Here is a 27,487-nt window from a genome sequence, read left to right as displayed (position 1 = left end):
TTTTTATGGTCGGCAGCTCTTACCAGTCTTTCAACTCTCAACATTTTGCTTTGTAGCAGAAGAAGGGTACTACTGGTTTGAGATTGTCTAGACAACAAGCTGCATCCTTGAGGACAGCTTCTGAAAGCTGCATTTTAAAGAATTGGAACTGCCAGGGATGGGGATGATGGTGCTTTTTACCTCTGAATCRGTCAAGCTTATCCTTTTCAGAACTTCAGGTTTGCCCTCCCTTCTTGATTTCCCGTTTTGTAAAGCTGGTCTGAAGTTTCCAAAAGAGACACAAAGCAGAAAGCTTTTTTTGTGGTGGTGTTTCTGAAGGGGCTGAAGTTTTCAGGGGGGAGAAACAGAGAGAGAGAGGGAGATTTGTGTATGTCTGTGTGTGTGTTGTTTTTCCTCTCTTCCACACAATGGAGCTTTCAGAGAACCTCTCTTAAAAGGCATAGCTACAGCCTTTGTGTTGAAGGGTGTGTCTGCTGGCAGGGCTTGCTGATGCAGACAGGCTGGCTGGTGATTAACAAAGGTCATTAGACTTTGGAATCTGGCAGGGGAGTGGGGTGGTGTGTCTTCTGCGCCGAGCAGGAGGGCTCCCCAGGGACAGGGCAGGCTGGAGGCCCCCCGCCTGCCTCCCCCACCGCCTCCTCCTCCTCCTCCTTCTGGGAGGTTCGACTGTGTGTTGTCTCTGTCTGTAGGACAGCTTGGACCAGTGTCTTGATGCTGTAATGCTGGCACAAAGCGTGGTGTGTGTCATCCATGGGACAGGGGAACCAAGCCTGAGAGATGCTTTTGGGTGACCTGCTTAGCGGAGGGAAGGTGCTGCCTGGGCAGCGTGCGGGGACAGCAGCTACATGGTTTTGGGAGCAAGCTACACAGGAGAAGAGAAGCTGTGCTTTGGAGAGGCTGATTTTTCAAGCATCACCCAAGGAGAAGAAGGAGGAGGAGGAAAAAAGGCGGGGGGAGAAAGGAAAACCCTGGTGTGCTTGAGATGGAGCTGAGATAAGTGAGGCCATGTTGTGCACAGGCGAGAAGCTCTGAGCCTCTGAGTGCAGGAGTTGTCTGAGCTAAAATGGCTGCTCCCAAAGCTCAGAGGACTAGGGCAGCTTAGTGAGTCTTAAAGCTTCAGTGACGCAGGGGCTCATATCTCTTGAAAGTGTGATAAACACATTCAGCAGAGCTGTGGCTTGTTTGGCTGAGATGAAAGGACTAAGCTTGGGGGATGGGTAGTGAAAACTGGATGATCTGCTTTTCTGTGAAGTGCTCTAAATGCAGGAGTCGTCTGCTCCATGGAAAAATTTGTTTTCAGGTCTAATGGACTGTGCTAAAGGAGACGTGGGGTGGGGCTTCACTCACTGCTGTAATTTGATCCAGAGCAGATAGCAACCTCTTCCACACAATTTGGTCTGGTGCTTGCACATAAAAGCTTGAGTATCTCGATTATTGTAACTTTGTTAGCTGAAAAGAAGCTGGTGCAGCATTCATTTTCTTTATTGGTGGTGGGAGAAAATGAGGGGGAGAGAGAAAGGAGACATTGCAGCCCACAAGTAATGTAGGTAAATATGTGGAGTGCCTGTGTGTTCAGACTGTCCAGARTTTGACTTGCTGAAAGTTTATTTTAGCAGTCTACCAGGAGAAGCTTTCTCTTATTAAAATCCTGGTGCTGTGTCCTCTTTTGTTTCTGTACACTAATGTTTTCTCCTTTCTGGTGAGGTAGCTTCAGACTCTACACAAAATACATGGAATTTTCAATATTTTGGGCTGAACTTGCATCATGAATCTCAAGAATGGCTAGCTCATCTGGCCAGAGCAGCAAGGAGCTTTATGGAAACTTAAAGAAGTAATTAATTTAGGAAGTTACTCTTGTTCCAAGTGCTATGGAAAGTAGGAAGATCTCAGCCTTCCATCTTGTTTGTGTTTTGAGTGTATTATCCTTCATGATGGGATGTAAAACTTTTGAGTTCTATAACAAATACCATCACTGCTCTGTGATGCACAATTCCTTATTCCCATCCTGATAGTTGATACTGCCAAACCTTATGTTACTTGGTGCTTTAAAATATGCAGGGCCTTCAGATGAATTTGTGTTATTTTATTATTCATGTTTCCATTGTCCCTATTCAGATTTCCTGTTCCCACTGCTGTTAATCTGTTCCTTCAGACATCCCCTTTCTCCAGATTCCTAATCCACCAAGGATCTAAGCCCTAGATTTCAATCAAGAATGGAGATGCCCTCACAAAGCTTGGAGGAAGTAAGGCAGAGTAATCCATTCTGCTTTGGATACCACCTTGGATACATTTAGTTCATCTTGAAGTAATAACCAGGTTTTCCAACAAGGTCAAGCACAATCAGATGTTGAGTAGAATGCAAGTATGTATCTGTGGGAGCTTTTAAACTCTAGTAGTAAAGCACACAGAACTTTGCAACCAACGAAAATGTTGAAGTGTCAGAGGACACTCAAAGAGGCAAAAACCACTGTTACTGATAAATTTCAGTGCATGACTGAGAGTAATGTGCTGTTTCTCTTGCATACCCTTATCTGGTCTTTGAACGAGACAGACTTCAGAACAACAGCCCTGTCCTGTGGGATGGGAAGGCCAAGAGGACGAAGTCCACTGAATCAATAGTCATTTGTCAGACAGCTGAATGTTTGTGGTGTTGAGTCAGCAACTTGTGAACCACCTAGATAGGACTTTCAGTGAATTGATACCTTAAGATACCTAGCAAAGTGAATTGATACCTTAAGATACCTAGCAAAGTTTGAGTTTTACACTACAGTACTTATGGAATTTCTGTAAATTACTAAGTCATCATAAGCTTGATATTATATAATTTCAAAATTTACTAGAGTGGCATTTATGTAAAACACATCTCTTATTCTCTACTTCTCTCTTTTTCTTGCAGAATTTTCTAATGTAAAAGATTAACCCTGAACCATGGAGGTGCTGCAGTGTGATGGCTGCGATTTTCGAGCTCCATCCTATGAAGACCTAAAAGCTCACATTCAAGATGTTCACACTGCTTTTCTGCAGCCAACAGATGTCTCTGAAGAAAGCCCAACCCAGCCAAGGTCTGGCTCCATAAATGCTAGCAACCAGACTGAGGTTGAATTTTCTTCTGTAAAGGATGAATTTGCAATTGCAGATGAAATAGCAGGTAAATCTGAACTCTAACCTTCTATTTCACACGTGGCTTATTTTAATTTGTACTTCTAGTGGGATTTAAAAAATTCCATCTATATTGCTATGGCAGCAAAGAATATACTGTCTAGTTCTTGCCGTATTAGTTCTGATCTTCTTTTTTTCTCCTGTAAAAACCACTATGGAGAATGGGTTTGTTTCCCAACAGCTTTTCATGTGGTCGTTCGTACTGATTTTTGGTTTGCAGATCTTCATGGTTGTTCTTCATCACCAAGAATGACCCCAAGATTTTGAACTTTATCAGCATAGTAGCTTCCCCCCGTCTACTTATGCAGATTATTTTGGAAGACCATCCTAGGTTTTATATTATGGTCATGCATATATACATATTATGCATAATGGTTAATTTTCTCATTATTATATGATAGGTCTCACYATAAATAAAATCTCTGGTGTGATTTTATTGATTCAGAATGTGGTAGTATTGCATACAGATTGAGTGGAGGTAAAAAATAATAAAACAGCTGGTTTTATTTATTTACATATTCGCTTTAACTCTTATTTTAGGGCAAAATGCAGCAACTCAGATGGGGACTGGAAGTTACTATAGCCAGAGCCAGAGTTTCTATGGTCAGCATATGGCTCCAAATCCTAAACCAACCAACAAGTTTTTCCAATGCAAATTCTGTGTGCGTTACTTCCGTTCCAAAAACCTTCTTATTGAGCACACACGCAAGGTTCATGGAGCACAGGCTGGGGGAAGCTCAGTTGGGCCACCAACGGCTGGTTCCTTAAACTACAACATCATGATGCATGAGGGGTTTGGCAAAGTTTTCTCTTGCCAGTTCTGCACCTATAAATCACCTAGACGTGCAAGGATTATTAAGCACCAGAAAATGTATCACAAGAACAACCTGAAAGAGAGTTCAACTCCACCTGCTGCTGCTATATCTGAGTCGCCGTCTGCCTCCATGGCCATGCAGGAGCCCTGCAAAGAGCTACCTGCTGAGGTTGTTGAGAGGAGCATTTTGGAATCCATGGTCAAGCCCCTAACAAAATCCCGAGGCAATTTTTGCTGTGAATGGTGCAGTTACCAGACACCTCGAAGGGAGCGCTGGTGTGACCACATGATGAAGAAGCACCGCAGCATGGTAAAAATACTTTCAAGTCTGAGGCAGCAACAAGAAGGAACTGGTGCACCTGATGTGCAGAGTAAGAGTGCCCAGAATGCCTCCCCAAACTCTAATTATATCGCCATGAATACAGCAGGGCGCGAGATGCCAAATGCTAATGTCTCAAACTTCAGAAGTTCTATGAGCAATTCTCTTATTAGGTCAAACTCTTCTACATCCTCCAAATTTTCTTCGGTATCTTATCCTCAGATGAAGCCCAAGTCACCTCACAACTCGGGCATGGTTAATTTGTCCGACAGATCCCGCTATGGAATTGCTGATATGACAAATTCTTCTGCTGACCTGGAAACAAACAGTATGCTAAATGACTCCAGCTCAGATGAAGAGCTAAATGAAATGGACAGCGAGAATGGCTTGAACTCCATGGATCACCAGACCTCAGGAATGTCTGCAGAGCAACTGATGGGTTCTGATGGCAACAAGCTATTGGAGACAAAAGGAATTCCCTTTAGAAGATATATGAACAGGTTCCAGTGTCCTTTTTGCCCTTTCCTGACAATGCATCGCCGGAGCATCTCCCGTCACATTGAGAACATCCATCTCTCTGGGAAGACAGCTGTATACAAGTGTGATGAGTGCCCTTTTACTTGCAAGAGTTCATTAAAGCTTGGAGCCCATAAGCAGTGTCATACAGGTGCAACAGCAGACTGGGACACTGTAAACTCTCAGAGCGAGAGCATTGCCTCTTCTTTGAATGACAGCACAGTGTCTTATGAGACTGGAAGTATAAATGGAAGGAAGTCAGCTGGGATGATGGAACCAGTGCCACAGCAACAGCAGCAGTCACCCCAGCCTCATTCACAGCATCCCTACAAGTGCACAATGTGCAACTATTCTACCACAACTTTGAAAGGCCTCAGAGTTCATCAGCAGCACAAGCACTCATTCTGTGACAACTTGCCAAAGTATGATGGACCACCGTCTAACACGCCACAAGACAGCGAGGCAGATGCACACACCTCTGCAAGCACAGTGAAGAAAAGCCAGACCTCGATTCTTGGTCTCTCATCTAAAAATAACTTTGTTGCGAAGGCCCCTCGGAAGGTGTCAAATGACTTTCCTTTGGATCTCTCACCTGTGAAAAAGAGAACTAGAATTGATGAAATTGCAAGCAACTTGCAGAGCAAAATCAACCAAAACAAACAGCAAGAAGATGCTGTGATTAATGTAGAGGATGATGAGGAAGAGGAAGAAGACAATGAAGTGGAGATAGAAGTGGAGCTGGACAGAGAAGAAGAGCAAACAGAACCAATGATAGAGGTTTCCAGTTCTTACACAACCCAGCAAATGTGGGGAAGAGAGGCTAATGATACCCAGAAAGAGGCAAACTTTAGAAGCATGCAGCATGATTATAATTCCACCAATGGAGCAGAGATTGAGCTCACTTTATCTGAAGATGAAGAAGATTATTATTCTTCTGTCAGCATGAAAGAACATCAGAGCCCTAATGCCTCTGTTCTGGGGAGCCAGTCAAACATATATGGTGCTGATCAGAACAATGAGACCACAGAGTTTAGTGACTCTGGTAGGCTTTATTATTGTAAACACTGTGATTTCAGCAACAAATCTGCCAGGAGTGTAAGCACCCACTACCAACGGATGCACCCCTATATTAAATTCAGCTTTAGATATATCTTGGATCCCAATGATCACAGCGCGGTGTACCGATGTCTGGAGTGCTATATTGACTACACAAACTTTGAAGACCTACAGCAGCATTATGGAGAGCATCACCCTGAAGCTATGAATGTATTGAACTTCGATCACTCTGATCTGATCTACCGTTGTCGCTTCTGCTCTTACACAAGCCCAAATGTTAGAAGCCTGATGCCACATTACCAAAGAATGCATCCTACAGTGAAAATTAACAATGCAATGATATTTTCAAGCTATGTTGTTGAACAGCAAGAAGGGCTGACCACGGAGTCTCAGACACTGAGAGAAATCTTGAATTCTGCTCCAAAAACTATGGCAACCTCCACCCCTGTGGCTCGTGGGGCTGGTATGCCAGCTGGTTTTACCAAAAGTGCCACCAAGAGTTTTAGTCCTGAATGTGAAAATCAGAAGGAGCCTTCAGTCAATACTGTAGTGGTTTATGACTGTGATGTGTGTTCATTTGCAAGCCCCAACATGCATTCAGTTCTCGTGCATTACCAGAAAAAGCACCCTGAAGAAAAAGCATCCTATTTCAGAATTCAGAAGACTATGCGTGTAGTCTCTGTTGAGAGGGGCTCTGCCCTGGCTCAGATGTCTTTTGAGATGGGGACACCTGTCTCTCCCAAACTGTCTAATTTGGCTTCACAGCCTCCACCTCCACCACCTCCACCCCCAGACCTTTCTTCTGAACTCTACTATTGCAAACATTGCTCATACAGCAACCGCTCAGTTGTGGGAGTACTTGTCCACTACCAGAAAAGACACCCTGAAATAAAGGTTACTGCCAAATATATTAGGCAGGCACCCCCCACTGCAGCCATGATGAGGGCTGGTGAGTTGCCACCTGGTATTCAGAGGCCACCAGTATCAATGCAGTTGACCCGGGGCAGCTCCGAGAGCTCTGTGAATCCTCCCGAGAATGAAATGTTCTTCTGCCAGCACTGTGATTATGGAAACCGAACCGTGAAAGGCGTGCTCATTCATTATCAAAAGAAGCATCGTGACTTCAAAGCTAACGCAGATGTGATTAGACAGCATACAGCCACCATTAGAAGCCTTTGTGATCGCAGCCAGAAGAAGTCATCTGGCAGCATGCCTGCTCACACCTCCAGCACCGAGCGGGACAAGTCGAAGCTAAGAGCCCTCAAATGCAGGCAGTGTAGCTACACCTCCCCTTACTTCTATGCACTGAGGAAGCATATCAAGAAAGACCACCCAACTCTGAAGGCCACAGTAACATCCATTCTGAGATGGGCATTTTTGGATGGCTTGATAGATGCTGGTTATCACTGTGAATGGTGCATTTATTCACACACAGAGCCAAGTGGTTTGCTTGTGCATTACCAAAGGAGACATCCTGAGCATTATGTTGACTACACATACATGGCAACCAAACTCTGGGCAGGTCCCGACCCTTCCCCTCCTGCTCTGGTGATGCCAACAGAGACAAAGACTTATAAATGCAGAGATTGCATTTTTGAAGCATCTTCCATTTGGGATATTACTAATCACTACCAAGCTTTTCACCCTTGGGCCATGAATGGGGATGAATCTGTTTTGTTAGATATCATTAAGGAGAAAGATGCTGCTGACAAATCTGGCCTGCCGCCTGATGAAGCTGGGGCCAGGATCAGTTCTGAAGACCAGATTACAACATCACAGATGGATCAGGATGCAGAATGCACAGAGGACCCTAGTCTTTCCCAGGAAAAAACTGTCCAGCTGGCATCTGCAAACCCTGCCATTTCCTCCACTCCGTATCAGTGTACAGTGTGTCAGTCTGAGTACAACAACTTGCATGGTCTCCTGACACATTATGGCAAAAAGCATCCTGGCATGAAAGTAAAAGCTGCAGACTTTGCTCAGGACATAGATATTAACCCAGGAGCTGTATATAAGTGTAGACATTGCCCATACATTAATACACGCATTCATGGTGTCCTCACACACTACCAGAAACGGCACCCATCAATAAAGGTCACTGCTGAAGACTTTGTGCATGATGTGGAACAGTCAACTGACATCACTCAGAATGATGTGGAAGAGACAAGCAGGATTTTCAAGCAAGGCTATGGTGCTTATCGGTGCAAACTGTGTCCTTACACCCATGGTACACTGGAGAAGCTTAAAATTCACTATGAGAAATACCACAATCAGCCTGAATTTGATGTTTTTGCCCAGTCACCGCCAAAGGTGACTGCCTCAGTGGAGCCAGACATAGTGACTGAAATCAAGGCCTCCCCAGAGATTTCTGTTGAGGATATCGGAGAAATCGCTGTCCCTGCACCTCATTTCTCCACCTCTCACTTAGTGTCTCACACAGTTTTCCGATGCCAGCTCTGCAAGTACTTCTGTTCCACCCGGAAGGGTATAGCCAGGCACTACCGCATCAAACACAACAATGTGCGGGCACAGCCAGAGGGCAAGAACAACCTCTTCAAGTGCGCTCTGTGTTCCTACACCAACCCTATCCGCAAAGGGCTTGCGGCACACTACCAGAAAAGACATGACATTGATGCTTACTACACGCATTGCCTGGCCGCCTCCAGGACCGTCAGCGACAAACCCAATAAAGTGATCATTCCATCTCCTCCCAAAGATGACACTCCCCAGCTAAGCGAGGAGCTGAGGAGAGCTGTGGAGAAGAAGAAATGCTCCCTTTGTTCCTTCCAGTCTTTTAGCAAAAAGGGTATTGTCTCCCACTACATGAAGCGTCACCCTGGTGTTTTCCCTAAGAAGCAGCACGCGAGCAAGCTGGGGGGCTACTTCACTGCTGTGTATGCTGATGAACATGAAAAGCCAGCTCCAGCTGAGGAGAGGAATGAGTTTGAAAAGCCTGAGGTGGAGAGCGAAGCTCAGGAAATTGAGTGGCTTCCTTTCAGGTGCATAAAATGCTTCAAGCTCTCCTTCAGCACAGCAGAGCTGCTGTGCATGCATTACACTGACCACCACAGCAAGGATCTGAAGAGAGACTTTACCATACTGGGAAGTGGCACCCGCTCGCAGAACGCCGTCTACCAGTGCAAGCACTGTGATACTAAGCTGCATAGCACAGCAGAGCTGACCGCGCACTTGAACAGCCACAATGAGGAATTCCAGAAGCGTGCCAAGCGTCAGGAGAGGAGGAAACAGCTTCTGAGCAAGCAGAAATACGCAGAGGGCGCTTTTGCAGATTTCAAGCAAGAGAGGGTAAGTTTCTGTGTGTCGGATCTCCTTCCCTGCCCTGTGCTCCCTCCGAAGGGAAAGAACAAAACAAAACCCAACCCTTCTGACCCCAAGAGGCTCCTAAGTACTAATGCCCATTTGCATGTTCTCTTTGACAGCCAAATGACCACAGGCTAATGAATGACTCAGCGTTGCAGTGAGCTCCATAAGTCAATTAACACATTCTACTTTAAATTCCTCATCCTTTCCTTCATTCTCCACCCCATCTTAGATCCACAGGAAGCCCAGCTCCTTCCTACTGCTTCCTCCAGTATTTTCTTTATCTTCTTTCCTTCCTCCTCACCCTTCTGGAAGGCCATCTGTATCTGACAGTTACTTCTTTTGTTTCAAAGCTGCCTTGTACTTTTTTTGTAAATTCTTTTTAAAAAATTCCTTTTCCCATCTTCAGTATAAGAAACAAAACAAAACAGCAAAAAATAAAGAAACAGTAATCCCACCAGTTTCTTTCTCAAGCTTGTCTCAATGCTTTTTCTGATAGAGCTTAGTATTAACATGATTCTGATCATGTTAATGTCTGATGATTGAAGCTTTGCACGAGTGAACCATGAGTAGAAAACCAAATCTTCCTCTTTTTCTGCCATTTCCCACTTACTTCTCCTCCAGCTTAGAATAATTGTACTTGCCATAGAAAACTCCTCACAGTTTTTGAAGGAGTAGTGGCTTACCCTTGCTAGTGCAAACTGAACCATCTTCTAGAAGATGATTATTATGATTATTATTCCTCCTGTATTATGATTATTATTCCTCCTGTGCAGACATCTTGTCCACTTCTGGAGCCTTTAATAAGTATCAATAGAAATTGTGGTTCTGTGAACCAGGAGAGCTGTTATATTAAATATAACTTTGTTTCAGTTGCAAAATCTGGTCTGTATTCCTAAAAAATAAAGTATAAATGTGAATTTCAATGTGTAAATTGTTTTATGCTTGTGTATTCCAATAGGCTTTTGGACACTTGGAAGATGTTTCAAAGCTGAAGGAGAGGAAAGTGGTTGGCTACAAATGTAAATTTTGTGTGGAAGTCCATCCAACACTCCGAGCCATCTGTAATCACCTCCGCAAGCATGTCCAGTACGGAAATGTCTCTTCTGTGTCAGCTGCAGTGAAGGTGAGAGTTTTAAAAGAAAAATGAATAAAGATGACTACCTTATTTTTGTTGTTGTTGCATTGGAAATTCACACCTTATTGAGCCCATGGAGGGCTCTCATGATGTTAAATGGGTTTTGGACTGGATTCTGGTTTCCATTCAGCATGACATTCTAATCTAACATTTCTACTTCCTGCAGTGCATGAGATGTCCATTTTGAGTTGTTTTAAATTTTTTTCCGCTCTTAATCCAGGAACATGAAGACTTTAATTCTCATTTCTTCTCATGAAGGAGTTGATGTCATTGATGACCAAAAGGCTGATTTATGAACAGCAGACTACTTTTCCCTTTAGTTAAACTCTTAAAGAACTTGTTTGTGTTTTGTGTTGAAGAAGAGGAAATGTGCTACTGCAAATGTGTGAAGTTGCTTGTGGTGCACCTTTACAATTGTCTTGCTAGCTCCAAACAAAATAATTCAAGCTTGCCAGCACAGCCACTGGTCCCATTCAGGTGGTTAGTTATAAACAAGTTGTTTCTTTATCCTTCTGCAAGYGAATATCATCTAACACATCTCCAAGGACTCTGCTCTGTGGTCTGGTTGTTTCCAGTGTACTGGCAAGGGGAGTTGTAAGTGCAATAAGCTTGTAGAAACTAGCTGTGCATTTCTTATCCTTGTGTGGCAACAAACATTCAGTAGAGATGCCTGCTGCTCTCAGAGCATAACTTTCAGTGTCTCTTTCATGCCGTCAGCTCTAAGGAAGCAGAGTCCTTCAGAGTCTAACCCGTGCTACTTGAGTGAGCTTTCTTTGTCCTGCCACTGACTTTCTTTTAGATTACCTGATACTATTGACATATTAAGATGCTTTGCTCCTATCAAACTGTTTCCCCTCCTCGCTGCTTCTCAAGAGAAGTTCATGTGGGATCAGTGCCATTGTTTGAAGAAATAGATATTAAACAGCAAGTAGCAAAAGCTAAAATCCAAGAGTAGAAGAACCTGGTGCAAATCTTCTTAAGAGTTTTAAAGCTGCTGCAAAATACATTATGGTCTAATTAAGTTAGGAAAAAGAACAAGAGAGAAACTTCTTGCTTTTGATTTTTAAGAGGATTCAGAGGACCAGCTTCTTTCTTGAGAATTTGATCCTACTGAATAAAGTCTATATAGTAAAGCAGACTGCTCTCTGTACTAGCTACATGGTGAGCTAGAGCAAGTGAGCAGAAATCAACTTGCTTCATACCTTATTGATTTTATCAAATGAAATTTAAATTTAGAAGATTCGTGTCAAGACTCTTGAAGGATTGATGATTCAATTTTAAGTCTTTTTATCTTGTCTAAAACAGATTTATTCAACTGTGATTTTTTTTATACCTTTATGTATGTGTATTTGTATATAATTACATTTTTCCTCCCTCTTTTTTTTCAGAAAGCCATTGTTATGGAGATTGTGTAGGGATATATTTAGAAAAATGAGGCAATTGGAAAGCCTAGGCAAAATGAACACATGGGAAAGACTGAGGGACAGAAGGGAGAGAGAATTGATGGCTTTGGGGGGGTAGGTGTTTTTTAGCAGGAAGCTGAAGATTCTCCAAACACAACTTTGATGGAGGGTTGTGAGGGAGCCAAAGACCCTGGCATTTTAGAATTTACAGAAGTTGAATTTGGAGCATCCTTCGGAGATGAAACCAGGCCTGGGGGCTACCACTGCAGCCAGTGTGACCGGGTTTTGATGTCTATGCAGGGTCTGCGATCTCACGAGAGGAGTCACTTGGCTCTCGCCATGTTCGCCCGAGAAGACAAGTACAGCTGCCAGTATTGCTCCTTTGTTTCAGCTTTCAGGCACAAGTAAGTAATTTTTATTTTTTATTTTCTTCAAAAGGACAGACTAGCACTGCTGTTTATAGGTTGGCGCCAAGAGTGCACGCAACTTGATTTTGAGCAACATTTTTGTCAATGTTTAGATATTTTCCATCGTGCACTAAAACCTTTGACTTTTGTCTGTGGCCGCTTGTAAAAGGTCACGTCTTTGTATCTTCTTGAATTTAGAGTCCTTTTATTTGTTGTGTGTAGGGGAAATGCACACAAACAAAAGGTGGCTTCTCTCAGTCAGCAAAGAGTGAAGCCTGGCACCTCTGTAGCCTTTTCAAAAGCATGAAATGCTTTCTACAGGCGAGTAAGAGGAGAGAAAACTATTTTTTGTTAATCTTTCATATATAATGAACTTGTGCTACACACGTAGCTACCTTGTTTCTAATAACCGCAACTCTTTGATGTTTGACCTTTTCATTTCTGATGTTAAACACCTATTGTAAACATATCTTAAAATTAGATTTTTTTTTCATTTTTTAATTATGGTATTAAGTTGCAGTCTGTGAACGTAGTTTTCACACCAGCCTTATGCACTATCTATATCCTTAGCTTACTTCATTAACCGAAGCAGAACATGAAGAAATACATAGTTAGGCATTATGAAGAGTTGAGTTCCTTTTGATTTCCCTATGATTGGCTTTGTCTTTATTTGGATTTTTTTAAAAAATATTTTATTCATAATTATGTATATATCTTACATATGTATCTCCAGGGAAGTTTTTGCTCTGTTTTGCAAATGCATGTGAGAAAGTATGATAAAAAATATTTTTTAAACCTCTTGGATTGAAAAGCAGGGTTTTTGTGARTGTCACAACATGTCAAATGAACACCATGTTTTGGCTTGCCAGGTTGTAAAGGCTCCTGGGCTTGAGCAACCATAGTAAGAAAGGGCATGGGGGATAGGATCATAGAATCATAGAATCATTCAGGTTGAAAGGGGCCATTTAGTTCAAGACCCCTGCACACACATGGTCACCCAGAGCACGTGGTATAAGATTGTGTCCAAGCGGGTTTTGAACATTAGTTCCTTTTAGTCTTGTCACTGGCCACCACTGAAAAGAGACCGTCCCCCTCGTCCTCACTCCCACCCTTGAGGTATTTATGCACACTGATTAGGTCTCCCCTCAGCCTTCTCTTCTCCAGGCTGAACCCATCTCTCTCAGCCTTTCCTCATAAGGCAGATATTCCAGGCCCCTGATCATCCTGGTAGCCCTGTGCTGGACTCTCTCCAGCAGCTCCACATCCCTCTTGTCCTGGGGAGCCCAGAACGGGACACAGTCTCCAGATGTGGCCTCACCAGGGCTGTGTATAGGGGAACGATCTCCTCCCTCGACCTGCTGGAGACGCTCTTCTTAATGCACCCCAGGATCCCGTTGGCCTTCTTGGCCACCAGGGCACACTGCTGCCTCATGGTCATCTTGTCATCCACCACGATGCCCAGGTCCCTCTCTGCGGGGCTGCTCTCCAGCAGGTCAACCCCTAATCTGTACTGGTATCCAGGGTTATTCTTCCCCAAGTGCTGGACCTTGCTTTTCCCCTTGTTGAACTTCATGAGGTTTCTCACCTCCCAGTTGTCCAGTCTATGCAGGTCCCTCTGGATGGCAGCACAGTCCTCTGGGGTATCAGCCACTCCTCCCAGTTTGGTATCATAATGGATATCTAGGATGGGTACCACTCAGCACTCCCAATCTCCTTTGGCCAGACTAGCATTGGAAATGCCCTATTTCAGATGCCTCACRCAATCTGCTACTTGGCCAAGTAGATTGGGTTGCTTCCAAAATCGGTTTGGTGCTGAGTTTGGTTCCTAGTCATTCTGTTTCACAGGAATTGGATAAAGCGGTGTCCTACAAGAGGAAGGATTGGTGAGACGAAAGGTGACAGCGAGGAACTGTACAGGTATCACCTAGCTTGGTAATACATTGCATCAGTGTTGGAATGGTATTCAGCCTCAGCTGGTGTTTTTGAATCTGATGTAATCACTCTCCTGGGAAGTGAAGTCCAAGAGAGAAGCCAAACCGATGTTTAAACAGCCTATTCCTGAAAACTGACCAAAACCTAAAAACCTGCCATTGAAAAAAATCTTGTTCACAAAAAGTATCTGGTTGTGAATATAGTTACAAGTATTATTGTGTACAACAGCTTAAGGCATGTTATTGTATACATGTTTGGCAGTATGGTTGAATTGGTAAATAAGCTCATCCCTACTAGCTGTTTAAAACAGGTTTTATTTTATAAAGTACTGACTTATATTTAGGATTTTCTTTCCCCCATTTCTCTTGAAAAGCTATAAATTTTATAATCCTATGCYGTATTTACATTAAATTATATTTCTAGGAAGTGATCTTGAGATGAGGCATAAGGCTGTATTTTTGTTGTTGTTTTTTTCTGCTGTCATCAGATGTTTGAATACACAGAGTTCAGTGTTAGCACTGGTAAACAGGAATTTCCTGACTAAAGCTCTTTCAGTGTGGGACTAAAGATCTGTATAGTTTGAGAGGGCTGGAACAGACAGCTCTTGATTGAGATGTTAATACTCATTTAAAAAGAACAGGACAACTTAGGTGAAGTAAGAGRAAATAAGGCTGAGGAATGCCCAGAATTACTAAATTCTGACAAATTCCCTCTCCTTCAACCTGCTGCATCTACCCTTAACTGTTGTCACCATGAGCAAGGAGGCTGAGCCTAAAGCTAGATTAATCACAGAGCATTAATGTTTCCAAAGAACATACTGTACTGGAAGTGCACATAGCCTAAACTGATGCTAACCACCTGTTTCCTGGATAACTGGTGAACTCGGGATTGCCAGCCAGCATAGGAACTGCAGAGGACTTGCTCACACAGAGTCAATCTGACATGGTTTTACAAACTATGGAAAAAGACCGTTTTTTTTTTCCTTCAAAATTTCACTGAGCTGTTAGGAGAATCCGTGGAGCTAGCAGGTTGTGAACAGCCCCCCCCAGAATCCAGGTAGCTTTCAGTTCTTCTGAGGAAAGTAGAAGCTGGTCTTTGCCACCCCTTCATCTCTTGCTGAGGCTCGTGCAGGATCTCCCACTCTGCTCTGTCTGAAACTCTGCTGCCTTTTAATCCTGGAACTCATCAACTGCAGCCTGCTGGCACCCTCCCCAGAGCAGGATCTCTAATCTGCTTTTACTGCTGTAACCAAAAGAAGGCTTCCTCAGTAAAGCTGGTCAAAAATATCTCATTCTCTCGCTCTCTGTCTGTCTCTCTCTCTCTCTTTTTTTTTTTTTTTTCCCCTCAAGAAGACAAAAGAGGGCATATTTTCACAAAAACTTTTGCCAGGAAAAAAAAATGTAATCATGATTTTGGTGTTCTGGGCTGCCTCTTTGTTTCAACTAGTCTTTTAAAGTGCAATCAGGTGTAATTTAATTTAAAGAAATTTTTCCTTGCTTTCTGTGTAAMAAAATTGGTAACAAAGTTCTGCTGCTTTTCTTCAGCTTAGATTATACTTTGTTCTGTAAGCAGACCTGCTGGATTTTAAGAAAAGCATGTAAAAAGATATATGAGTTTAGTCTGCCTCTTTCTTAAATTATTATTGCTCCAAGCATGTTGTTTTGTATCTCAAGGAGTATTTGAAATAATTCCCTATTATATATTTCCCTTTTCTGCCTTTGCTTTTTTTTTTGAAGTCTGGATCGCCATATGCAGACCCATCATGGACACCATAAGCCGTTTCGTTGCAAACTCTGCCCATTCAAGTCCTCTTATAACAGCCGCCTGAAAACYCATATACTCAAAGCTCATGCTGGTAAGTTTCTCTCTCTCAGTTTTACAGTTGACCAGCTGAAAAGACCCTTGTAAGCTTGTTGCTGATCAGAGATGCTGATTTCAGTCGTCTGTTTTGTCACCAAATTTGGGTAAGATTTTCAAAGGCAAGTCAGGATTGGCTGGCTTGTGCACCTCTTGTAATCAGTGGGATAATGCTTTTGTGGGAACAAGAATTTAAACTGATATTGAGTATTTCAGGAACATCTTTCTATTATTCCTTTTATTTAAATCAATTTCTTTTTTTTTTTTTTTGCTTGCTTCCAAGAGTGTTCAGTCAGTCCAYATATGCCATTGGTGTCTCAATTGTTTGGTACTGAGCTTTTCTTTTATATTTGTGCTTTAGGTGATTCTGGGAAAATGACTGAGGATTGGTTTCATGGAATCTTGTGGTGGCTTTCTTGTTAAAACACTGAAAACTTTGGGAGTCGGGTGTGTGCGTAGCAGACTGAGAATGATACAGTTATGTTATTATACATGGAAGTCCTTCTTGCAAACTTCTGTTTTGCAGTACAGAATGCAAACAARCAAACATACTTCTGAGGAACAAGAATTGGGAAGGTGATGCATCATACAGAATAGGTCATGACAAAGTGTTGTACCTTTGGCTGTTCAAAGGTGTGAGACACAAAATGTCCTGGTAGGTCACTGATCTTTATTCCTCAGCCATAGACTCCTGGCACCATCATGCACTGAAAGGTTATGTGAAAACTGGAATGAAGAACCAGTGGCTCCACTGACTTCTTTTATATTTTCTGCTTACAMAACAGTGAACTCCCAACACACCCAAACACATATTCTAAGGCAACCTGAAAAAAAACCCTGTAGTCCAATTGTTAGAACTTTCACATAGAAACTCCTGGAACAATGACAAGGTGCTATAAATACATTCATTTCTYTACTGCTTGTTTCCACCACATGTGTGCTCATGTGAGAATGGAGGGTGAAGATGGAGAAAATGGGAAGTGGGAGGCAAGAGGAATCTGTAACTGTTGGCTGGTAGGTAACTGTTGTCTTTGATGCAAATGCACTTCTCCTCTGTAAAAATACAGGAGGGATGGGTGGTCTCTGCTCTACTCCATGTCGTCTGTTGATTTCAAAATTCACACTTGGATGCTTTGTTTTGTGATGATAGAGTGTATAACAGGAAACTTGACTGTACTTGCATGGATACTGTGGATTAATCTGAAGTTTTCCGGTCCTCTGTGGGACTGTGACATTCTGTCTTTTCTAGGAATTGTACCTGTATTCAGCAGTTTCAGGTTATGGAGTCAGATGGTGTGTGGAGGAGCCGATATTCTCTATCTTGGCCAACCATAGTTTTTTTTTTTTCTTTTATGTCATTGCGCGGTTGGATTACTTTTTGTTACCTTGTTTGAGCCTGGCAGATTTTAGTGGCATGATTAGCATGTAGCTAATATTTGCTTACAATCCTTTTCGTGTAGGTCATTGATTTATGTATTGCGAAGTCATGCCCTTGAATTTATTAGTGGACCCGTGTTTTGCATCATACAAGAACACAATTGCATAGTTGCCTATTGCAGCTCGAAGAATGCTTTGCCCCATGACTTGGGTAGGGGGGTTTCCAAAGCCTTATGATCTGTTCTACCTCAGTCCACTTTCCTCACCTAAAATAAATACTTTCCTCACCTAAAACATCTGACATAGTTTTTAAAAAGTTTTGTTGACCTTTTAGGTGGTCTTTCAGAAGCACCTCCCATTGAATAATCTTCCTCCGACTCCTCAGTCTTTTATTAATAGCGTGTTTATCTGAGTCTTTCTTTTGTTACCACATTTATTTCTCTCATCAATCATCACTTTGTTTATTTATTTATTTATTTAAAGAAGCAGAAACCTGCAAGATACCTTTGAATTTTTTTGAAGTCTCTGGGAGGTCTTTAAAGCTCAATAAAACCATGAAGTCTTTCATTTAATTTACCTGCCTCCATCCCCTTTAATGGGATGACTGGTCAAATTTCATTCACTATGAAATATATGCTTCTCTAACAGTTACCAGTGAGTGTTTTTGGCATTTGTTCTCATCCAGTATATGCCATCTCCTTTGGCATGGAGCGGAATAGTTTGCAGTATCTCTAAACATGCTGTCAATTGTTTTCACCTCAAATTAGATTGTAAGCCAGACTGTTTGCCCTGCTCAAATTTTATTTGATCTGGAACATAATGCTCCGGGGATATCTCAGGTGTTGAGACAGCCCCACATGAAAGTTAATTGAGATGTACTGATTTATGTATTAATGCTATCATTTTATGAAATGTGAAACTAGCAACTGAAAATGTATGAAGCCCTCTGTTGAGCCAAACCATTGCCCTGCTTCTGAAATCAAACACATTCTCTCATCCTGATGTCCACAAGAACTGTTGCTGCTGGATAATGGGTATATTCACTAATTTCATACTGAGTTCTTTATTTGTAATCATTCTCTTATTTGCTTTATTTTTTTTGTGATGAGTTAAGCTAATGTTTGGTGCCTGCCCTCTAGGAGTATGGAGTTTCTTTCTCACAGCCTCACAGAATAGTTGGGGTTGTAAGTGACCTATGGAGACCATCTGGTCCATCCAACACCTTGCTCCAGTAAGGTCACCTAGAGCAGGTTGCCCAGAACCATGTCCACTTGGGTTTTGAAATCTGCAAGAGTGGAGACTTTTTGTCTTTGCATTTTCCTGTTCGGATAAGCAGCCTGTCATACATACTGTGTGGAAAACATTTTCATTCTCTTTGTAGAAAGGTAGAACCTCTCTCTAACACAGTATTCAGCTGAAAAATGCCATTTGGAAACACAAGTGGAATAATTTTTTTTATTTCATTATTTCACATCTTAAATGCTCTGTTCTGTTTCAGATGAATCAAAGAGGCTGTCTAGAAGTTGGCATTTTCTTCATACGATAAGCACAGTTTTTCTGGAAGAGGGGGTGGGATTTATTTTTCTTCATGTAGGGAGGCTGCTAATCTTTTCATGTGTGCTTACTGTGATTTGCTGCAATAGGTGTGTTTTCATACTCTTTTTCATTTGCTTATTCCTTTTCTGGTTGAAAACATATGTTTGAGAAACTTAATTGCTGTTTCTCTTTCTCCCTTTCTCCCTTTCTCCCTTTCTCCCTTTCTCCCTTTCTCCCTTTCTCCCATTCTCCCTTTCTCCCTTTCTCCCTTTCTCTCTCTTTCTCTCTCTCTCTCTCTCTTTCTCTCTCTCTCTCTCTCTCTCTTTTTTTTTTAATTTTTTTTTGAGAAATAGAAGACATTTCCTGCTTGCTCATTATGCAGAGTTCTTGTTCTGCTGTTATTGTTCATAAATCTTCACTCCTGTATGTATGCCAAAGTTTTGGCACTTTATGTTCATGTGTGGCCAGTGTTATCCTTATACATGGAAGTGGCACTTCCAAAATGATAACTTGTCATCTGTATATCACATTGTTTATGGTCAAAAGCTTCACTTTGTGTTCCAGTTGCCTCCATGACACTTAATGCAGAACAAATCTTGTCTCAGGGATTTGTATCCTGTCTTTGTGGCTTGGAATGTATTGGAATTAAATTCACTACTGTTCATTATTTCTATTCTTTCAGTTCTTTTAAGACTTTTCCATAACACATTGTCACATGGCCCTGCAAGTGTGCAGTGTTCCTAGTATTGCTATGTCCAGCTTTTGTAGTAAACCAACATTGAGTTGGTTACCGATTCTGTGGAAATTAGTTCTGCCTAAGGGYGGGTTTCACGTAAGCAAAACACAACCTTCCTCAAATAGATTTTTTTTTTTGAGCATTGACTTTTTGTAGATTTTGTGTCTCCTTCTTGTTTCATGAGTAGCAATACTGGATGTGCTGCATGCAAAAATGGATGACTTTGCTCTCTTCAGTTGCTGTGCTCCAAAGAAATTCGGAAATGCCGTGGTCAAACAACACCATTTTCATCCCAGAGTCTGTTTTCTTTCCATACCATGCAACACAGGCACAGTAAGAGTCTGGCCTCTGTTCTTTGACATCAGTCACTAGACGAGCATCCACAGTTGGCAGAAAGTGTTGATTTCATCCAGAGCAGATGTCTGTACCTGCAGAACCCAGGCTGCTCCATCAGAGACCCATAGAGCTTTTTCTCTATGGGATCAATCTCACGCTGAAGGAATCCGTGGGAGCTTTACTGCCAAGTTCAGTAGGAGAAGTATGGGGGCCCCATTTCGTTTCTTTTGTGAGCTGATGACTTGCCTGTATTTCGCTCACCTAGGTGAACATGCCTACAAATGTTCCTCCTGCTCATTTTCCACCATGACAATCAGCCAGCTGAAAGAGCACTCCTTGAAAGTGCATGGGAAAGCACTGACACTGCCAAGACCCCGCATTGTCAACTTTGCAGCCTCACACGCCCACCACACCTCCAAGAACCACTCTGCTGCTGAAGAAGTGGAGGACTCTAATGGTAAGAGGTGCCTCAGAGTTTAATATTTTAAGGTGGCACTAAATATTTTTATTAAAGAAAGAAAGAAAGAAAGAAAGAAAGAAAGAAAGAAAGAAAGAAAGAAAGAAAGAAAGAAAGAAAGAAAGAAAAAGAGGCAGAGAGGTTGCCCAAGAAGCCGCTTCCTTTGGTCATTGACAGGAATCAGGAATTGCATCAAAACAAGAGTAAATGTGGTGTTTTAGGACAAGACCTGCTTTAGAACCTCACCACTTCATACTTCACTCACTTGTCCTGTCACCACTTGGCTTGGCTACATGTCATGGAGGCTTTATTTTGTAGCAGAGATTTAAATTGTAGAGAATTTTCAGAGGCAAATTACTGAAAGTCAATGAGAAAGAACATCCAATTCCATTTGTTCTGCGGAAGAAACACACGTTTATTTTGTTAGGAGGGTGCTTTCGTGAAATTCAGTGAAAATTTAGATGATTAAACTTAAAATGTGTACCTGTAATGGTAGAACAAGTGATTATTCTCCAGTTCGTGCTACAAAGAGCGTAAGTGGTGTATCTGCTGGAGAGACGCTCTGAGAACTATTCTCTTTTCCTTCCTTTCCCTGACAACTTGTAATGACTTTCTGCAAGAGAAGCATCCAGGATATATCTAGGAGGTAACAGAGGAAGATAACAGGGAAAAACTTTTAGGATAGATGTAGTATATYGTTAGAGCATGATTTCAAACTTTGGTAGTCATTGCATATGAGAATTTCTTTATGTTGTTTCCTGCAGATTAAGAAAAGAATGGGCCTTGGAGCAAAAAAATCTTAATTTTTGCATGAGTTGCCCTGACAAGGGAGGAGAGTGTAACTGAAGATACATGAAAGGTTCAGGTGTTTGCAGGAATTTAAAGGAATTAGGGTGTGGGGGATTTTAAGAGAGGGAAAAAATACTCAAATCTTTCCCCTTTTTCGTGACTAATTGTTTAGTAGCTTTTTTTGTCTTCCATCATCCCTTCTTTTCTTTCTCATTTGAAAAGAAAAATGTAAAATAAGAATKAATGAAAGACAAGAAATAAGTCCAGAAAATGGTATAAAAGAATTTAAAGAAAGAAGAAAATCAGGATAGAAATATTTTTGAAGAAAAAAAGAAGTGAGTAATATTGTGTGGTTCAGCAAATCACTTTTTGGCATCAGAGTCTTTTGAAAAGATTTTGACTAGCTGCTCTCAGATTGCCTTTTGTCAAAGGGTGTCTGGAACAGTGCAGTGAAGACTTACTAACAGAGCATTTATTTTTGCTAATGCTAGCTTAAACTAATCCAACACACAGAGAACATCTTGTATAGTATCTATTACTTTTCTATTACTTTCTATAAAGAATGTTCCATTACCAACTATTACGAAGTGGAAAGTAATTTTCAGTGGCTTTTCAGGTCTTTCCAGTTTGTTAGCAGAGATCTGCTAGTCAGGGTGGTCTTGAGAGATACAGAAAAAGATAGACAGTTTTTGAACTTGGCAAGGATAGTACATTTACTTTTTTTTTCTTTTTTCTTTTTTTTTTTTTTTTTTTTTTTTTTATACCTTACAAATCAAGTGCAGGTCTCTGTATAATTATAGCCTTTAATGTGAACCTTCCAAAAAAAAAAAAAAAAAAAAACCTAACAAAAACACTTTTGCGGATAGCTCTGTTACCTACATTTATACTACAGTCTTGAGACCAACGTGCAATTTGTCCCAATTAGCCTGATCATCTTTAAACAGGGTTAATAGTTAAGTCACTTTGACAATAATAGAAGCCACCCACTGGGGAGGTAGTCAGATGAGTGCAGGTGTAATAATAATCATGTTAACGTTTTCAGCATTGCTTGGGGAAGGAATAACCTGTTTTAGGTAACTTTTTGACATTACAAAGTTGGCTGCAGATCAAGTTAATGATCTCTGCTCTTGTGACATTTATTTTTTGTTGTTATAAGGGAATTAATCAAGCTCTGTGTTACCTAGGCCTGCAAGCTGCAGGTGATGCGTAGAATTTGATAAAGGACTTGTCCGAATAATAGGAAATATGGCTATGTGAGGAGCATTATTATGCCCAGCTAGAGGCAATGTTAAGTGGGGTTCACACAGTGTACCGTGGTTGGATTCACCTGCATTACTGTGTATAAATAACCAGTGTTTGGACTGTGGTCAAATTAATGGGAATACAGATCTGGACARGTGCTGGGGTGAACACAGGCAAGAAGGTTGCTTCATGTTGTCTTGGACAGTCTTGGTAATTGTGCAGCAGGACAGTATAATTGAAATGGCTGCAAAAATGTCTCTTCTTGACTGTGGAGGGGTATTGTGTTTGGCACAGGAAATAGAGCAGGATAGCTTAGGGAGATTTGAGGAGCTAGCAGAACTCTTCTTGCCAATTGTTGAGCCCTGCAAAGATGCAGAAGAGGGAAAAGGATACCTAATTGTAGTGGTAGAGCGTTTGAATAGAGCTGTTCCGGGACAGGAGCCCAGTGGAACTTCTGCTGCTTTTTTTCCTGAAGAAATTGTTCCCTGAGGGGCCTTCCTTAGAACATTTCTTTTGTTCTTTTAGGTTGATCCATTTGTTAAAAGATGAAAATATATTTAAATTTGAGTGACTCATCTCTTTCAGTTCAGTGTGGTTAGCAGCCAGCATATCTGAAATACTCAACTTTATGTCCTGGAGATGTTTTGAGGTTGATATGCTTTGCATGAAGACAACGTTGGAGCARTTTGGCGGTTTAAGTAGGCCCATCCAAGGCAACTAGTGTCATTAAAAAGTGTAACAACCTTGAATATTCATAGAGAACATAGACTTGGTTAGTGAGATGTGACAGGAGATGCTCCTTTTCATATCCTGCCTGGTTTTCCATGTGCTATGCGATACTGGATTTTTGGAAAGATTGGATATTTCCACGTGCTGTGCGATATGGAGATTGGATATTTCCATGTGTTGTATGATATCAGGAACCTGCTGGTGTTGTACCCTAACCTCTCTAGAGGTAAATCACTCTTTTTACAAACAGCCCCAAAAAAGCAGCAAATGGTGATCACCAGTGTGACTTTTCTGAGTTGCTTAGCACAGGATCACTGAATGTTTTGTGATGTTCGACTCTTGTTGAAACAATGAGGTAGTCATTCTGGTACAATGTGCTTTTTCTCTCCCAGTGGTTTACAGGTACTTTTGAGTTTTTAGTGAAAGTTCAGAATAAACTGAAATAACTTAAGCGCCTCAACTCATCTCCAAGGAGGACTGGTTGAATGCTCTAAAAAGATACGTTTTGTTTTGAGCTTTTTTACATTTTCTTGAGAACTGGAACTAATGTTTGTATTAATCTCTGCCCAGAAGGTTTGTATGGATTTACTGGTAATATTGTCATCCTATTGGGTGACATATGTCATAGATAAGGGTTTACAGTCTCACACTGTGTGCAATCAGCTCTGTTCCTGTTGATTTGAGTGCAAGACAACAAAACCTCACAGTTTGCATCGTCAAGTCATTACAATATTAAAAGAACATCATCATCTCTGTCAGTAAGGAAGGGTTGGACTRCAAAACAGGCAGGGACACAAAATTTGTTTGAGTAAGCACTGGAAAGCAGAGGATCAGATGTGACCTGTGAAGTGCACGCTAGCTAAGGAGGATGCACGTGTGAGAGGACACTTAGGTAAGGTTGGGTATTATGTATGTTTGCTCATATTCAAGGGCTCTGGAGGTGGAGGGACTGCCTTTCTCTTATAAACTGGAGAAATCCATGAGTGTCATGAAGACCACAAAACYAAATGATTCCATAGACAGATCAGCGGTCTAGTGTTATTTCTCTATCCTCAGTAGAAGCTTCTTTTCTATGTAAAATACTATGTAAAGTTTGTCATAAGTTGCTTTGCCTGGAACTATTGTTTCTGAGTAGTGCTTTATTTGTGAATAACTCCTTTGGCTTAACTGCTTCATAGAGAAAAGTGCTGCTCTATATTGATATGGCTGGCAGATTTGGAGTCTCATGACTGTGTAAAATAATTCAAAATAACAGTGTTTTTTTTTAATTTTTAGTAGTTAAGAATATATAATTTCTTTAGGGACACAGTGAAGTGCAAGTGATAAACCAGACAGATCTTGTGGATGTGGCTTCTGGTGTCTTCTCATTCACGCTGCTGTTGCACGAGATCTTTTTCCCTTTTAGTGGTAGCCAGCTCTTGAAATGTAGAAAGCAGCATGCCCTCTGTGCATGCCCTTGGAGCTCAATAATCACGCACTGTTATGCAAACCAAATAGTATCTATCATGAATACCAGCACACATCACAAAACACATGCAGGGTCAGAACTAGAAGATATTTTGACTTTTCCAGACGTCAGGCATGTCAGCATCGTCATTAAATTTAATTACTTGCAGCAGCAAATGCATTGAAAACTACTGAGTGAAACACCCCTTGCCCATTCCAGCTTCTCCTGAACTTTAACCTTCACTGGTGGAAAAGAACTTTGTCTCATCTAGAGACTGGAATATAAATAAATACATCTGCCTTGGTTTACTGGAGCTTGGCTGGTACAAAACTGCTTGACCAAGTCCTGTCTCTGGGATTGTTGTTTAAGAACTGTAAATCCCTTTCCGTTGCTGTGCACTTCCTTTTCAGAGCAGATAATGCATAATCAGGATGTGTCTCTTCTATGCTGCCTGACAGCTGAAATCCTGAGGGGCGCAGAGGCCCTTTAGCAGGTTTGCTAGAACAATTTCATGCACTACCAGAACCAGAGGAGAGCTGTGGGGAAGAGCGGAGGCTTTTTAACAAATGTCTCTCAGCCAGTGCCAGCGAGACAGGATTTTCGTTGCACTCACTGTTACAGGCACTCAACTCCCTCTTCCTTCCTCCTTCCAAGAGAAAGGCAAGCTTTCCATATGCTCAGATATGCTGCCTTTTTACAGCTGACCCATTTCTTTCCATATTTCCTATTTTTTTTTCCTATTTGTCCATTGCCACTGTTTCTCTTGATCAGAGATGCTTTTGTAACCTTCCAAGCAGGGCAGGAAGTCTCCAAGCTTGTTGGATGTGAGGCTGTTCCTTGAAATTTCGCCTCTGTTTTTTGTTTCTTTCTCATTGTCACTATTGTGTTATAGTGTTTTATGGCTGCCACTGTTAGGGTGAGTCCGTGGTAGGTTGGAATCCTCGCAGCCTAGAAGCCTGATCTTGGAGCAGAATTGCTTTTCTTTGTAYTTAGGACCCCTACGTCCCTTCCTTCCTTCCTTCCTTCCTTCCTTCCTTCCTTCCTTCCTTCCCTCCTTCCCTCCTTCCCTCCTTCCCTCCTTCCCTCCTTCCCTCCTTCCCTCCTTCCCTCCTTCCTCCCTCCTTCCTCCCTCCCTCCCTCCCTCCCTCCCTCCTTCCCTCCTTCCCTCCTTCCCTCCCTTCCCTCCCTTCCCTCCCTCCTTCCCTCCCTCCCTCCTTCCTTTTTGGATACCACTCTTTTGAAGTCTTTTTACTTGTCTGTTGTTTGATCRGGGAGACTGAAAGCCAGTAATGACTACAGGGCAAATTCAGGGAAAGCTTTAATGCCTAATTGCTTTAATTGCAAGGTAAGTTGGAAAGATAGCTTCCACATTAAGGATGCAAGATGATGATCAGCACTTTGCTGATCCGAAGACGTTCAGAAGGGTGTCTCCTTGTTTTGCCTGTTTCTTTGGTCTTGTGCCCTGTAGGAGGCTGTGTGCCCGTCTTCTCCCTCTCAAATTTCAATGAACTTCTCTTCCTTTCGCTCCAGTCCTTTTCCCTGCTTTGCTCCCTCTTTCTCTAACCTAGAGCAAGTTTCCACTCTCCCCACAGAATTTCCCTCTTTCCTTCCCAGAGGTGCTGCCAGTGGCCAAGCAGCTTGCCAATGCTTATTAAAACTCCCAGGCACTTGTTGGTGTGTCTTCCTTCTTGTGGTCAGAATTACACTAATTATCAGATGTGGGATCAGATGGGAACTTTTTCCAGAGCCAGATTGGCAGGCAGCAGTGGAACAAGTGCAGGGCTTTTTTCTCTCCTAACAGGTTTGCTGAGCAGACTCCTCGTTGTTTCAAGGACCCGAGGCACTGGAGTTACCCTTGATCCCTGGGGTTTCTTCCAGGGGTAAATAACTGTTTGGGCTTTGGCCTTTTCCTGCAGTGTGCTGAGAACTGTTTTGTGGCTGGTGGAACAACGGGAGATGTTTATTTTGTTGTTGGCTGTGCTTTTGGGGATATCAACAGGGTGTCTCTTGTGCTCCTTTCTGGTCTTGGGCTGAATGGGCAAAACTGGAATCCATCAGGATGGAGACAGGACCTCAGCAGTGGGGAGAAGGACTTTGCTGCCAGGCTTTGTATGGATTTGCATAAGCTGCTGTGGTGGGGTTGATGTGATACTGAAAGAATTGCTTAAGGTAGAGAGAAGATGGAATAAGTTTTTTGGGGCAGATCAAGTAATAAATAAAGGAAGAAATATCTCTTTAATTGCTGTCCATTAGCTAGAAATTGACCTGATGGTATTATTGCATCTACAGACCAAAGAAACTTATCTATACCTGTGAGTTTTTCTTGTTTTTCTTTTCTTCTTCTTTTTTTTAATCTCCTTGGTATTTTTGTTAGCTCTGATTTTTACTTTATGTTAAGGAGAAAAGGTGAAATGGCAGATGATGATCCGTCAGCTCAAACATAATTTTTGTTCTTACTTTAACCTGTGATAACTCCATACAGAATAAAAAGGGAGCTGTTGCTGTAAAGGAGCATRTGGTGTGACTTAACCAACTAAAGAGAGTGTTTCTGCATGCTGCCATTCCCACATTTTAGTAGCCCTCATATGTATGAGGGCTACTAAAGTGATGTCACTTTCTGTCCTTTGAGATTGGAGTGGTTCTTTTCTCTTGATCTACTACCTGTTAAAGGTAAGGGAAGACCTTAGCTGTAAATCTTAGAATTCCTTTCAAGTGTGTGTTTTAGGATAGTTGGCATAATAGTATCATAGTAGTATCATAGTTAGCAGCCTGGAGTTTGACATTTAGGCAGGCAGTTTAATTTCTTCTTTATGGGACTACAGTTTGGGGTCAGTATTTGCCAATACTGTTGGAATGGAAGTGATCTGAGATTACCCAGATCCAGGGATAGATGTCTCTTTTTTTTTTTTTTTTTTT

At 41.8% G+C, this 27,487-nt stretch overlaps 1 protein-coding gene across 5 annotated transcripts in view; it reads left to right on the top strand.

The window, feature by feature from the left end:
• ZNF462 (zinc finger protein 462) overlaps window positions 1–27,487 on the top strand; it is an 86,877-nt gene that overhangs the window by 36,323 nt on the left and 23,067 nt on the right. For 2 of the 5 annotated variants that reach the window (XM_026049924.1, XM_026049923.1), the window contains exons 2-8: window positions 2,897–3,148; window positions 3,700–9,170; window positions 10,147–10,311; window positions 12,027–12,130; window positions 13,979–14,050; window positions 15,802–15,920; window positions 20,173–20,364. In XM_026049924.1, coding sequence (XP_025905709.1) covers window positions 2,929–3,148; window positions 3,700–9,170; window positions 10,147–10,311; window positions 12,027–12,130; window positions 13,979–14,050; window positions 15,802–15,920; window positions 20,173–20,364 — 6,343 coding nt within the window. In that variant the 5' untranslated portion in view covers window positions 2,897–2,928. The remainder of the gene's footprint in view (window positions 1–2,896; window positions 3,149–3,699; window positions 9,171–10,146; window positions 10,312–12,026; window positions 12,131–13,978; window positions 14,051–15,801; window positions 15,921–20,172; window positions 20,365–27,487) is intronic. The other 3 variants (XM_026049925.1, XM_026049926.1, XM_026049927.1) reach the window with 3 other exon arrangements.

The sequence above is a fragment of the Nothoprocta perdicaria genome, unplaced genomic scaffold (genome assembly GCF_003342845.1).
Source record: "Nothoprocta perdicaria isolate Ctin4 unplaced genomic scaffold, notPer1 scaffold_63, whole genome shotgun sequence".
Lineage (NCBI taxonomy): Eukaryota > Metazoa > Chordata > Aves > Tinamiformes > Tinamidae > Nothoprocta > Nothoprocta perdicaria.
Note: the sequence above shows the minus strand (reverse complement) of the source record. Positions and strands in the feature narration are given on the sequence as shown.